The sequence below is a fragment of the Amblyraja radiata genome, chromosome 27 (assembly GCF_010909765.2).
Source record: "Amblyraja radiata isolate CabotCenter1 chromosome 27, sAmbRad1.1.pri, whole genome shotgun sequence".
NCBI lineage: Eukaryota > Metazoa > Chordata > Chondrichthyes > Rajiformes > Rajidae > Amblyraja > Amblyraja radiata.
This window is the reverse complement of record NC_045982.1, coordinates 22558657-22573179: the sequence shown is the minus strand read 5'-3', so window position 1 is coordinate 22573179 and position 14523 is coordinate 22558657. Positions and strand designations below refer to the sequence as shown.

The window sequence follows — 14523 nt, the reverse complement described above, 5'->3', positions numbered from 1 at the left end:
TGTGACTGGGGCGGAGGTTCACCTTCCAGCAGGACAACGACCCTAAACATACAGCCAGAGCTACAATGGAATGGTTTAGATCAAAGCATATTCATGTGTTAGAATGGCCCAGTCAAAGTCCAGACCTAAATCCAATAGAGAATCTCTGGCAAGACTTGAAAATTGCTGTTCACAGACGCTCTCCATCCAATCTGACTGAGCTTGAGCTATTTTGCAAACAAGAATGGGCAAAAATTTCAGTCTCTAGATGTGCAAAGCTGGTAGAGACATACCCCAAAGACTTGCAGCTGTAATTGCAGTGAAAGGTGGTTCTACAAAGTATTGACTCAGGGGACTGAATACTTTTGCACGCCACACTTTTCAGTTTTTTATTTGTAAAAAAATTTGAAAACCATGTATCATTTTCCTTCCACTTCACAATTATGCACCACTTTGTGTAGGTCTATCACATAAAATCCCAATAAAATACATTTACGTTTGTGGTTGTAACGTGACAACATGTGGAAAAGTTCAAGGGGTATGAAAACTTTTGCAAGCCACTGTAGAAGACTAGGCCTCTGCTACTGCCGTTCAAATCCTGTACGACCCAAAACAACCGGACAGCTTCCACTCTGGCAGGTGGAACACCACTACCAACATTGACTTGGCTTTTGCAAACCTGTATGGACCATCCTCGCACCATATCATCCTGGATCATTTCCCGAAATCACAACATCGTCCATCTCTGATTATCTCGGACAACCCCATCAAGCCGGTCCCAACCAACCCTGCGAAGAGGTGGAATTTCCGCAAGGCCAGGTGGGACCAGTTGACAAGTCTGGTGGACTTCTGGATCCACAGCCTTCCCACCCCCACCTATCTGGACAAAGCCTACTCAGCCTTCTGCAAACTCCTCATCAGGGCTGCGAAGAGTTCCATTCCTCGCAGCTATCATTGCCGGCACATCCCCACATGGGACGAAGAGTGTGACGCATGCTACGACGCATTCCTGTACGCTGAACCTGGCGAAGAGGCTGCCTCCAAGGCTACGGAAATGACAATCCGCCTCGACAAGAAGCGCAGAGAGCGGTGGTAAGAGACCTGATAACATCCCCCAGAATTCCTGAAACACTGCGGTCCCAAATGCCAGGTCTGGCTCCGTGAGTTCTACTCCTCTTGCCTCATTAGTCAGTCCATTCCGAAGATCTGGCGGAAAGCCACCGTCATTGCGCTACCAAAACCAAACAAGCGTGTGTACGACCCAAGGAACCATCGAGCCATCTCACTTCTCTGTGTCCCGTACAAGCTTTTGTACGGGACTCTGCACTACCCACCAATTGGTCAAGCTGACCAACAACATCGAAAACAGTTTGGAAAAGGTTTGCAAGGCAGGCGTCACACTGGTGGACCTCAATGCCGCCTACGATACAGTGTGACACCAGGGCCTGAGCTTGAAGCTCCTCCGCACCATTCCTGACCGCCATTTAGTGCGGTTCCTTGCCAACATCCTGGCCAACTGCAGTATTGTTCTCAAGTCCAGCGACGGGCAATCTAGCCGACTGCAACGCCTAAGAAACGGAGTCCCCCAAGGCTCGGTACTGGCTCCCATGCTCTTCAATCTCTTTATCAGCGATCTGCCACGCAGGACCTCGGGCCAGTATGGATACGGAGATGACCTGGCCCCACTGCATTCGGACAGGAGTTGGTCAAACATGGAGGATGTGCTTTCAGTGGATATGGAACTTTTCAAGGGCTGCCTTAAGACCTGGAGACTAAAACTGAGCGTGGCAAAAACCACCACGACGGCCTTTCACCTGAACAACAAGGAATCTCAACGCCAGCTAACCGTCACCCTCAATGGGTCACCCCTGCCCTATAACCCATTTCCTCCATACCTTGGGTTGAAACTAGATCTGCAGCTGACCTACAAGCAACTCCTTGAAGCTCTCCGTGCTAAAGTCTCGGCGCGGAACAACCTCCTGCATTGCTTGGCTGGATCGTCATGGGGCGCCTGGACATGTACTCTCGGAACCAGTGCTCTTGCACTCGTGTAGAGGGCCGCTGAGTACACCGCCCCAGCATGATGCAGCTGCACTCATACTAGCAAGCTAGACGCCATCCTCAACGACACCATGCGGATCATCACCGGCTGCCTACGTCCTACTCCGGATCTTCTGCCGGTGCTCGCAGTTATCGCACCCGCCAAGCTTCGCAGAGAGTACTTCACCCACAGGCTGGTGTGCAAGGCCCCATTGGACACCAAACATCCTTTGCACTACCTCGCCCAGGACTCACAGCAACTGGGACCTCAACGCCTGTCATCTTGTCGTCCCTTCTCCCGTCACGCAGCCATCCTCTGTGGCTCCGGTTTCAACACACTAGGAGCTTGGAGAACCAGCTGGAAACAGACTTCCCGACCGCCTCAATTCACTGTTGCACCGAACACCACAGCCCCACCTGGCTCGGACATGCCCTGCAAAGAGTGGGTGGCCCTGAACTGGCTCCGTGCAGGGTTCGGCCGGTTCAACACCAACATGCATCGCTGGGGGCTGCGTTCATACATTTCATACATTAACAATACAATATTCATTTATACACCTGTGGTTAGTGTTCAACTCATTAACAGCTTTGATAAATACATTGGTGTCATTCCCATCTGTGGTGCGTCCAAAAAGTCTCGCCAGGCACATGTAAACAAGCAAATGTGGTGTCACAAAGTACGCCAAGACCAAGTAGCGTGACCTGGTCCGGGAAGTCTTCATTGTCGAGCAGTAAAGAAATGCTTAAAGAAGCGCTTCACTCGACTCTTCGCCTGCAAAACAGAAACAGAGATCAATAGCTAACTAACATCAACCTAATACAGGTGTCAGAATTCATGTGGAGAATGCAGAAAAATGGGGTTACAAAGGAGAGATAGATCAGCCATGATTCAATCAAGGAGTTGACCTGATGGGCCAAACTGCCTAATTCTTATTCTATCACTTATGAACCTCAACTAATCAGTTCTTTCAGAATTAAACTAATTAGTAAAGTACCATGGTACAGATGTGAAGATTTGTATTTACTTATCATGTTATAAAGATCCACATTATAATGTACGAATGGGTGGTAGCGGCTTCAATTCAATGGTCCAATGAATGCACTATTCTATGAGCAAACAAGCAATTTAGATTCCTTGGTGAACTATTGGTCATGATTTTAAACATTCCTCTATCGCAGTCAATCAGAAAGTGACAGTGCTTCCATGATTAGTCTTGGATTCCTTGGTGATGGGTGACGTATCCATTCTAACACTACAGCATGATGAAAGTGGGGAATGATGAATCTTCATCAGCTTTTTTCTCTTGCTCTCTGTATTCCTGGAAAGGTGTCTCTACATTTAAGATCTTCTTTTGGTTAAGATGAGATAACCAAATTTATTGCATTTATTTCGAGATTTGGCTTACACCTTGGCTTGTGTTCACTGCGCTCTTTCATACAGAAACAGAGAGATTAGAGATATGCATTTGAAAACCGATTTGTGTGAGTGCGACATGAGAATAATTCAAACACCTCATGTCTCCCAGGAGAGGAGGAGTTGCTGGGTGAGGGGAGGGGCACCACGTGCAGACCTCGAGGCTGGACAAAGAAACCAGGCCAGGTTTTCTGTGTTGTCTGCCTGAATCACCCACTCTAAACCGATGTACTATGTATCCTATTTATTAGTTAGTAAGTAATGGAAGCAGGTTTTCCAGAGTTGCCCAATTCACTGGGGTGGGGGTGGGGGGCAAGATAGAGTGTAAAATGTCAGGAAATTAGATTACAACTAGAAAACGAAGAATTGATTGGCAATACACACCTTCCGTGCCACCACCACCTGTTCACTGGGGTCTATCTCCAAAGCCTCCTCACATTCCTCGATTGATTCCAAACTAATGGTATACTTCCTGCGCGCTGGTCTGACAAGAAGAGGTCCATGTCTGGAAAGAAAACAGCAGTATAAACGGTAACACAGTAACCCCACCTTCTCAATGAAATGTATAGATACCAAGGGCTGGGAAGAACACACGGCTTTCAAGGAATCTTCTCCAAGGACTTTGAAGCAGCTGCTTTCTGCAGTGTGAATTTCTCTACAAGTGGTTTGACGGAGCCGAACTGGAAAGACCATTTCTTGAATTGGAGGAAGCAAGGGTATAGAAACTAGCAAAAATGCCAGGGGAAGAGGAGGAGAAATTATTTTTCACTCATCAAACTATGACCTAGGTTATATTCCCTAAAAAAGTGGGAAAAAAATACACAATAATAATATATATTTAAAAAAAAAACAATTCAAGGGCGCATGTCAAAGAGGAAAGGGGGGAGCATTAAATGGATAAATTGTTCAGTGCTATTACAAGCAGAATTCTGTAATTCCACCCATATTGTGTACACATGGTTCTTCAGATTCTATCAAGTAACAGTGGGGGCAGAATTGCTGCCTTACAGCGCCTGAGACCCAGGTTCAATCCTGACTGTAGGTGCTGTTTGTGTGGAGTTTGCAACTTCTCCCTGTTACTGCGTAGGTTTCCTCCGGGTATTCTGGTTTCCTCCCACATCCCAAAGAAATGAGGGTTGGTAGGCTATTTTGATTTGTTAAAATTGTAATTTGTCCCTAGTGTGTAGGATTGCGCTAGTGTACAGGATGACTGCTGGTCGGCGCAGACTCAGTAGGAAGAAGGGCCTGTTTCCACGCTGTATCTCTAAAGTCTAAAGTAACTAACGTGTGTCTTTTAACTACCTTGGAAGAATAAGATGTCGTTAGTGCGTCCAAGGACTAATGACATCTTATTTTTCCAAGGTTGCTAAAAGTGATGGGCGAAATGGATGTGCCATTTTATTACCATGTTAGCAAACAAGCACCTACATTCAACTCAGTGACTCAATTCAACTACAAGCAATGCTTCCTCTGCAGAACCTCTCCTTAGTTCATCATCTCAAGTTAACCAGTTTGTGAAACAGAGACAACTGGCTTTTCTTTGGATTTGGATCCAGCAGTTGTTTGACTAATATACACTTCAAAATTTGCACTGTGCGTTCTGCTGCTCCATTTGAAGCGGAATGGTATGGAGCGACTCTCGTGTGTTTTACACCATTCCCTTTCATGAATTACGCAAACTCTTCTGAACAGAATTGAGGTCCGTTATCAGACACAATTTCCTCTGGAAATCCATAGGACGCAAACAATCCTCGCAAAATGTCTATCGTTTTGCTGGATGTCGTTTTGTTCATTGGAAACACCTCTATCCACTTGGAGTGACTATCAATCACAATGAACAATTGTTGTCCATCTAACTCTGCACCAGGCCACCATAGATAGCTTCGAGCTAGACTCTTTGAGACACATTCCCAAATGCTGATCAGGAGGATCTCCTAGCAATTTTACTCCGTATCTTTCAGGGATTACAACTCTCGCTCCCCACATGGCACACGCTTGGTCTACTGAGAGTTCATTCCTACGTACAAAAAATGGGTTCAGTTCTGCCTCTGAATCTGGCAATTTGTTTGGCCATCCATTTGTAACATATTCCTGCACTCTTGACAAAAGTCTGTCAGTGCGAGTAGCCTTCCGAATGTCCCCTGAAGTGATAGTTAACTCCTCTACATGAGAGAAATAAAACACGTTCTCTCTGTTTGGGGTAACCTCCGATTCCAAAGGTAATCTAGATATGGCGTCAGCATTGCTGATACTGGTATGCAGTCAATATCAATGCCCATCTTTGCATTCTGTCTGCTGCCAGAGTTGGTATGTGTGCTTTTGGATTTAGGATCACTGTCAGCGACTGGTGATCTGTCTCGATTACAAACCTTCTACCATACAAGTATTTGTGAAACCTTCCAAATGCCAAAAATTAATGCAAGATCCTCTCGCTCTATTTGTAACTGAGTGTACTCGACGCAAAGGCTATAGGCCTCTCCTCTCCATTTACTAGCACATGAGAGACAGCACCAACACCGTATGGTGAAGCATCACATGCTAACTTCATTGGATTGTTTACATCGTAAACATAGAAACATAGAAAATAGGTGCAGTAGGCCATTCGAGCCTGCACCGCCATTCGATATGGTCATGGCTGATCATCCGTATCTAAGTATCCCATCCCTCTCCATACCTTTAGCCACAAGGGCCACATCTAACTCCCTCTTAACTCCCTAGTAACTGGCTACAACTACCTTCTGTGGCAGAGAATTCCACAGATTCACCACTCTCTGTGCAAAAAATTATTTTCTCATCTCGGTCCTAAAAGACTTCCCTCTTATCCTTAAACTGTGACCCCTAGTTCTGGACTTACCCAACATCGGGAATAAACTTCCTGCATCTAGCCTGTCCAACCCCTTAAGAATTTTGTAAGTTTCTATAAGATCCCCCCTCAATCTTCTAAATTCTAGCGTGTACAAGCCGAGTCTATCCAGTCTTTCTTCATATGAAAGTCCTGCCATCCCATGAATCAGTCTGGTAATGAACAAGTATTGTACTCTCTACCAACTGAGCTTTACATGACTTGAAAGCTTGGTCACATTCACGTGTCCACTTCCATGGTACATCTTTTCTCTAAATCTCGCTCAAGGGATGTAAACAGGTGGACAGACATGGCACGAACTTCCCACAATAATGCACATCCAAAAAAGGATCGTATCTCAGATATGTTTCTGGGAGTGCCCGTTTTCTTGATCGCATCAACTTTACCCTTGGTGGGGTGTAGACTATCCTTGTCTATCTTATGACCCAAGTACTCCACCGAGTTCTGAAGGAACTCACACTTTTGTGCCTTCACTCTTACACTGTGTGTCTCAAGGCGTTTGAGTACCACTTCCAACCTTTCATCATGTGCCTGCCTGCCAGGGGCTGAGATGAGGATGTCATCCAAGTAACGCACCACATCTTCAATTCCGTCTAGAATTTGTGTCATAAACCCTTGAAAAATCCCTGGGGCTGATGATATGCCAAATTGGAGCCTATTGAACTGAAACAATCCCAAATGCGTGTTGATAGTCAGCTTGGATTTAGATTCTCCCTAAACTAAACTAATCTAAAACAAACCAAATGAAAGCCGTTCAGCCATTCAAAACTGAATGAGCTCTTCCTTTAACCAGACGGATTCTCCTTCGTCAAGGAATTGAATAATTTGTGGCTCTACGACACCACCTTACGAAAATTGACTGCCGTGTTTGCTACCATCATCGACACTTCAAACGTTGTTTGCTGGCCAAAGCATCAAGGGATAATCCCATTTGATTGTATGGCACAATAGAAATGCAACTGATATCCCAGTCCAAGTAGAACCAAACCTTAGCTCAGCCAATTCATTCTTGCAGGAGGACGGATCTTGCTCTGTGCGCTCCTGCTGTGTTGCTTGCTGAAGGGTTTCCAGTTCTTCCTTTTCCTGCAAAATGAAAATAGTGCTCAATCTTTATACACACATGAATGCAAAACACGATTACAACATATCTTTGCTGTGTCCATCTTGGAATCTTTTAAATTAAAAAATAAATAAAAACACAAATATTTAGTCATCATATGCATCCTGAGGAACAAGTCCCATCAATGAGCAATGTCATGGCTTCATCATTAGTACCTTGAGATTTAGTATCCTGCTCAATTTATTCATTGATGCAAGGGCTTGTTTCCGTGCGTCATTAGTAAATGAAAGTGCTCTTTTAAATAGTACCTTCTAAGATTTGTGCTTAAAAAACATTGATTTCTACCTTGAGCCATGATTGAATGGTGGGGTAGACTTGAGGGGCCGAATGACCTAATTCTACTATTCCTTATGACCGTATAATATTAATAGGTAAAATTACCCAAACTAGATTAAAAAGTCTGGAAACACTCTGTTGCTTCCCCAACCACACTAGTTAATTCAGTAGACTTTCTCCATGTCCAAGGTGTGTGGTATTGTAGCGATGTTACAATACTTACCTTCAGCGGCGCTGCAGTTCTGCTACTGGCCGTGTGCTCGAATTTGTCGCCTTGGGGGGGGTGGGGGGGGGGGGGCGTGAGATTAAAATGCCGTTTTTGCCTGCCTGTCGGAGTCGAACTTCCTCAGGCTGTTAAGTTGCTACAGAAAAATTGTTCCAACTTCCGTTCTCTGAAGTTTTTATTTAGAAATCGGGGGCTAATTTAATCCCTGGAGTAAAATATAAAGCTCCTTATAACACCGTCGACGCTTACAACGGGACGGATCTCACGTAGGGCACAAAACAAATTGTAAGTCGTCTATTTTACATATAAACTTGTTTCTTAGGATGACTTTAATCAAAATTTCCTTGGCGAAAATGTGATTTTGGCTCCATACGAACCGGCAGTGTTTTTCCTGGCAATATGGGGTTCAAATTCACTGCAATCGCAACGTTCCAATCGATCGCGTTCCACAAAAACCCACTCGCAAGATGATTAAAATGGCTATTAATTTACGGGAATTAAACATTAAATTCCTTCCATTTGGCTTATAAATTCATGACAATGAGATTTAAAAATCATGTTATATTGTGAATTCTTGTGTTATTTGGTCACTTAGGCTATTTAAAAATGTTAACCTTTTCTTAAGAAATGGATAGATGCTTGGATCTAGTAATTGAATTTTGTAATTAGCTACAATTAGGTGACTAACTAATTATATGCTTTAATTTTAGGTCATCAAAGTAAAATGTTTCATATTTGTTTCAGAATGCTTCAATCTACAATAACTGAAAATTTCATTCAGTTCTCTTAATTTTTAAGAATGATACAGGCTTTTGACTGTCCTCGATCACAGCTTTTGAGTTAAATCAATTGAAAAGCAATAGGGACCAACATGCTAATTTCAGTATGAAAATGGCCATAACTTTTTTAATACTGAATATATGAAAATGAACTAGGTGTCAAATTAAAATTATTTTTATGCTTTATCTGATGGGATAAATTGCAGACTTCATTTTTTCAATCTCAAAATGTTGTTACATTGCTAGTTATGGCCTACAGAAACCATCTGGTGTGGAAGCAAATAGCACCCCTCAGATGCAAGCATCAAGCCAAAAGGTAAGGATGATAATAGAAAAGAGCAAAATAAAAACTTACTTAAATGACCCATTAAAAAATAAATCTGAATAAGCAACATAAAATGCAATGTAATATTAAATATCAGGATACTTGAGACTATTGAATCTGTGCAGAATGCGCACACTTGGAATTAAGATTGTATGTGGATAAATTAAATGCATCACAAATTCTCCCAACCTGGGAAGTTGCTCCCTTGGTAACCATTTCTAATTTTTCCTGCATTTCGTGTTGTTGATCTTCATATTGCTCCAATATTGCTTGAAGATTCTCTGTAAGAAAACACGTATCACCATTTAAATAAAGAGAACGAGGAAGTGTCCTGACCCAAAACGTCACCCATTCTTTCTCCCCACAGATGCTGCCTGTCCCGCTGACCGATTCCAGGTTTATGTGTCTATCTTTGGTTTAAACCAGCAACTGCAGTTCCTTCTTACACAAGAGAATGAAGGATCTCTAACCAAATAACCCTTCCATTCTCTCTCTCTCTCCCCGTCTCTTCCCCACCCTAGTCCTCTTGCTAATTTCACCATTTGTATTCCTTCATTATCACCTCATCCCCAGCCAACAATGGAACATTGTCAGCTCCAACCTACCTGAGTCATCGATGCAGGCTCTGCTTTATTCTGTACATCCCCATACCTCTAATTTCCCCCTCCCTTTCTGATGAAGGGTCTTGATCCGAAACATCACCTATTCTTTTCTCCAGAGATGCTGCCTGACCCGCTGACTCCAGCATTTTGTGTCTCTTCGGTGTAAACCAGCATCCACTGTTCCTTCTTACCCAATTAAAGTCATACTATACACACACCATTTTGTGCCTCGACGTGTCGCAGCCAGTTCACTTTCTGGTGTAACTGTTCATTCTCCTCTTCAAAGTCTTCTGCTACATCTTTGAGCTCCAGCAGCAGCTTCTGAGAAGGTACAAGCTGGGTAGAAATACGTTTAGTGTCAATTAAAGCCAAGGGATTTCTAGTGGTCTGTGAAATAGTCACCATTCAAATTCTAGATTAAATATTTTGCTTTATGACTCTAAGGCAGGTAAGACTAGTGTAGATGGGGCATGTTGGGCAATGTGGGCAAGTTGGACTGAAGGCCCTGTTTCTGAGCAGTATGACTCTCTAAATAATTTTAGCATGCATTATACTTTTAATGTGTCACTGCCGACAGCTCCATTCTACCACCACTATTTTATGATTGAATTTTCCTGCAGGCGCACATCTATCCCATGTCACTTACTCTTCAGAAAGGGGTTCTACACAGAATGGAATGAGCAGTGAAATGTAGGGAAGCAATCCTTCATACAGTTGAGCCCAGATTAAAAATCTACAATGTACATAACTAACTGTGTGTAAAAAAAAAATTTGGTTCCTACAATCCTTCAACAACTCACGGTATATCATACCATCAATTTTCCTTTTTTGATAAGATGAAGTCATTTCATTCCAGGTAAATGGCAAACAGATTAATATTCAGTTAATCGTCACCAGGTGCAAGGGATTTTTATTTGGGGTACCTGTACATTGTCCAGCTCCTCTTGAATCTGTTCGATTTTCAACATGTACAAAGCTTCCATTGACATGAACATGTCCTCTGATCTTCCCGCCTCTTGCTTCATAAGCCTCACTTGTTCTTTTAGAAAGAGAAAGGAAAAAACACCCATAATTATCTGATATTTGTTGCAAAAAAAAGCAATTGTTTCCACAGCAGTTAATGGCAATCAGTGAAAATCATATGTTCTACTAAATACCAGCATTTGAAATCATCAAATATCCTTGAAATGCTACAATTCAGTAAGCTTGAAGATTTGTAAGGCAAAATGGTAATTCCATTTACATATTTACCCAATGATAAATTCCTTGACTATCACTAATGAGAAAAGATTAGAAGCTTGAAAAAAGCTCCACAGAAAATGTGCACCCTCAACATTTTGGAAATTAAGGTATAAAGTTACTTAATCCCAAAACAAACAAAATTATCATTCTCCACTGGCTCCATTAAAACCCTTATTTATTTTAAATTACTCCAAATAAATATCCTCTTCTGCAGCTGAATATAGTCTCTCTACCTTGTCCCTGGTTTCACCCTCTCTTCCGTAAACTGTCATGCAAACACAGCTCAAGACTCACAGAGATAAAACATTCATGGAGTTAATGAAGTGTCCTGGTTGCTCTGTGGTCTTCTCATTAAAAGCTATTTGTAATTAAAATACGTTGATGTAGCAAGGGCATTGTGAATGGTAAAATGTCTTCAAATTATTTTATTTAGAGATACAGCATGGAAACAGGCCCTTCGACCCACCATGTCTGTGCCAACCAATGATCCTCGCACACTAACACTATCCTGCACACACTAGGGATAATTTACCATTAACCCAAGTCAATTAACCTACAAACCTGTACGTCTTTGGAGTGTGAGGATACCGGAGCACCTGGACGAAAACCCACAGGGAGAACATACAAACTCTGTACAGACAAGCACCACAGTCAGGATCAAACCCAGGTCTCTGGCGCTGAAAAGCAGCAACTCCACCGCTGCGCCACCAGGCCACCCTTCACGATGTCATGTTTTAACTATCAGCATCCTCTCAAAATTAAAATTCAGTGATAGCGATGTTTAAAGGATTCAAGAAGAGAATGTTTTTAAAAGCATCTGTACGAATCTGTCCAAATGACCACTGTGTGTTCCTGTCAGCCATTTGGCAGACTCTCACAAATGCTTCTCATAGAATTCTTTTCTTGAATCCTTTAAACATTACTATCTTCTGATCAAGGAATCTGACCAGAATTCCCGAGTGAAAAAAACATAGATTACATGCTACTTTTCCTGATCACTGAATGTACCAACCCATTTACCAACCAATGAAGTATATTTTTAAGTGTGATCAGTGATAAAATATAGGAATTACAGCAACCAATTTGCATACACAAAATCTCATGAGGTTACAGGGACGAGATAATTACACGGCAAAACAAAAACGAAGTGATCTTTTGTCACAAAATCCACTCCATTGCTCTAATGCTAGAATATTTTAAGGTAAACCTACTCCCTACCACGAGCCGACAGATGTACAAATCTGCGGTAGGAACGTTTATGGCCAAAAATATTAACAGGTCAACTTTAATTTGACCTGTAATTACCTTCCAGTTCTTTAATCTTCCGTTCGGTGAAATAATTTAATGAACCAATTGCTTGGTCTGTAAATGGTGCACAGAACTTGGCATGAGGTCTTAAAAGTTGGAGATCTTTATGAAGTTCTAAACAGCACTGATCTTTTTGTGATGTTTCTTGGGCATGTTTCTCCCTGATTTTACGGAGCTGAGCGCTGTGTTTTGTTTTGACAATTTTTAAATATCCCTTGTGATTTTTCGTCAGATCTCTGACCTTGGTTCGCATGGTGTGCTTTTCTGCCAAAAGCTTCTCCTTGCCACTTTCATTTTCGATCTCAACCTTTCTTAAATCTTCAACCAACTCCTAAAAAATTAAAAATAGGCAAATTAAACTAAAGAGACTTTTGGAACCCTAATGGGCCTGTTCCACTTGAGCGACTTGTCAGGCAACTGTCAAAAGTTCCCGGCAGTCACCTGAAAAACCGGCAACTGGAACGGCGACTGTCAGAGTGGAACATGCGCGCACACACGAACACGAACACGAACACGAACACACACACACACGAACACACGAACACACGCACGAACACACACACACACACACCCGCCACCTCACACAGACACTCACACACACACACACACACACACACACACACACACACACACACACACACACACACACACACACACACACACACACACACACACACCTTCCTTCACCAGCCCATTATGCAGGCGGGAGACAGGGCAAACGGGGGAGGCACTGTCTGAGTGAAATTCACATGATGCAAAGCCAAGGTGATAGACACACCGCGATGAACAGGAGGGTTGGCACTGTAATTAAGACGGCTAAAGCACAGATTCACCATCCTCTGACTAAAGAAACTCCTCATCTCCTTCCCAAAGGAACATCCTTTAATTCTGTGGCTATGACCTCTAGTCCTAGACTCTCCCACTAGTGGATGGGAAAATGAAGAACGATATAATCAATAGTGACACTGTTGCATTATAATCAAGAGTTCATGTGTTGTTGGCATCTTAAATATCAGATCTCTTTGGATCTTGGTCACGGCTGAAAAAAAATTGGTGGCGCAGATCAGCAATGCCAACAACCTGTCATAACCAGAATGACAATGTTGCAAGGCTCCACATAAACTGAGATTCTGCACTATAACAGATCATAAAAGGGTTAATGAACTGATTTAGAAAAAAAGAATGGGGAGATTCATATAAAAGAAAATCTTCTAATTTTTTCATATTTACAGATTTATTTCCAAGAGGCTCCCTGCTATTTTTATTTCACTGCCAGTTACAACAGGATTCCTTAGCTGGTTGCAGAGATCTTTCCCTGTAATTGAGATTCACACAGCAGCAAATAATGATGTCCTTACCACTAGCTCCTGATTCTTCTCATCGAGCTTTATCTGCAGCACATCCACATGTTGAGTCGTTTCCAGCAGTGCCTCTTCCTTTTCACGAAGTTCTTCCTTCAAGTCATCCAGAAACTGAGGAAGTTAACAAGTGATTAATACCTCCTAACAGTGATAAAAACTGGGCAACATAGAATGGAAATCACACATGCGCAACATTTGTAATTCAAGTGCATCAATAGTTAGGTCCTCAATTCCACCTTGGCATTAAGACATTAAATTAAAATTATCATTAATGAAATCACGGGATGAAATCATTAATTTGCATTCAATGGTTTAATGGTCCTTTATTGTCACGTGTACTGAGGTACAGTGAAATTTGATTTACCACACAGTCATACCAAAAAAGCAACAAGACACAAAACTACATAAAGATTAAACATAAACAGCCACCAGTGAGAATCCCTAGGGCACCCAGGATAACCGGAGACCCACAGCCATCAGTTCAATGTCCGGGCCACACACACGCTACTTCACCGACCGCTGTCCTCTCTCTGCAGTCCCTGTCCGCCCAAAGTCAGAAAGCCGTCCACACTCGCACCAGACTCCAGGATGACTGCACTCACGGCAATTCCTCCGACTCCCCACCAGGGCAGGCAGCTCGTCCATCGTGTTTTTCGGCGACCACATATTCCCCATTGTGATGGAAGGCGAATAACTTTTACCATCTTCCTCCTTTTCTCCCACGGTCGGGGCAATCGAAACACCCGTAGTCGGGGCGATCGAAGATCCCAAAGTCGGCGATCAAATCTCCTGCAGTTGGAGCTGCCGATGTTGATCCCTAACAAAGCTACCTCCAGCTCCACTGGCGCTGCAAGTGCTGCAAGGCAGCAACTCTACCGCTGCGCCAGCATGCCACCCAACACAGTGCCTCCTCACCCAACCTCTCAAAATTTTTCAGAAACTTATATTCTTTAATAGCGTACTCGATACATGTGACAATTAAATAAAC

General features: G+C 42.9%; 1 protein-coding gene across 1 annotated transcript; it reads right to left on the bottom strand.

Annotated features, from left to right (window-relative positions):
* Positions 1-3754: 3754 nt before the first annotated feature.
* Positions 3755-14180, bottom strand: LOC116988221 (microtubule-associated tumor suppressor 1 homolog). The gene is made up of 8 exons (XM_033044776.1): positions 14160-14180; positions 13533-13646; positions 12172-12505; positions 10548-10663; positions 9843-9960; positions 9212-9303; positions 7285-7379; positions 3755-3938 (listed from the first exon to the last, which is right to left on the bottom strand). The coding sequence occupies exons 1-8, from the start codon at positions 14178-14180 to the stop codon at positions 3785-3787; spliced, it is 1044 nt and encodes a 347-aa protein (XP_032900667.1). The 3' UTR covers positions 3755-3784.
* Between the last annotated feature and the right edge of the window lie 343 nt (positions 14181-14523).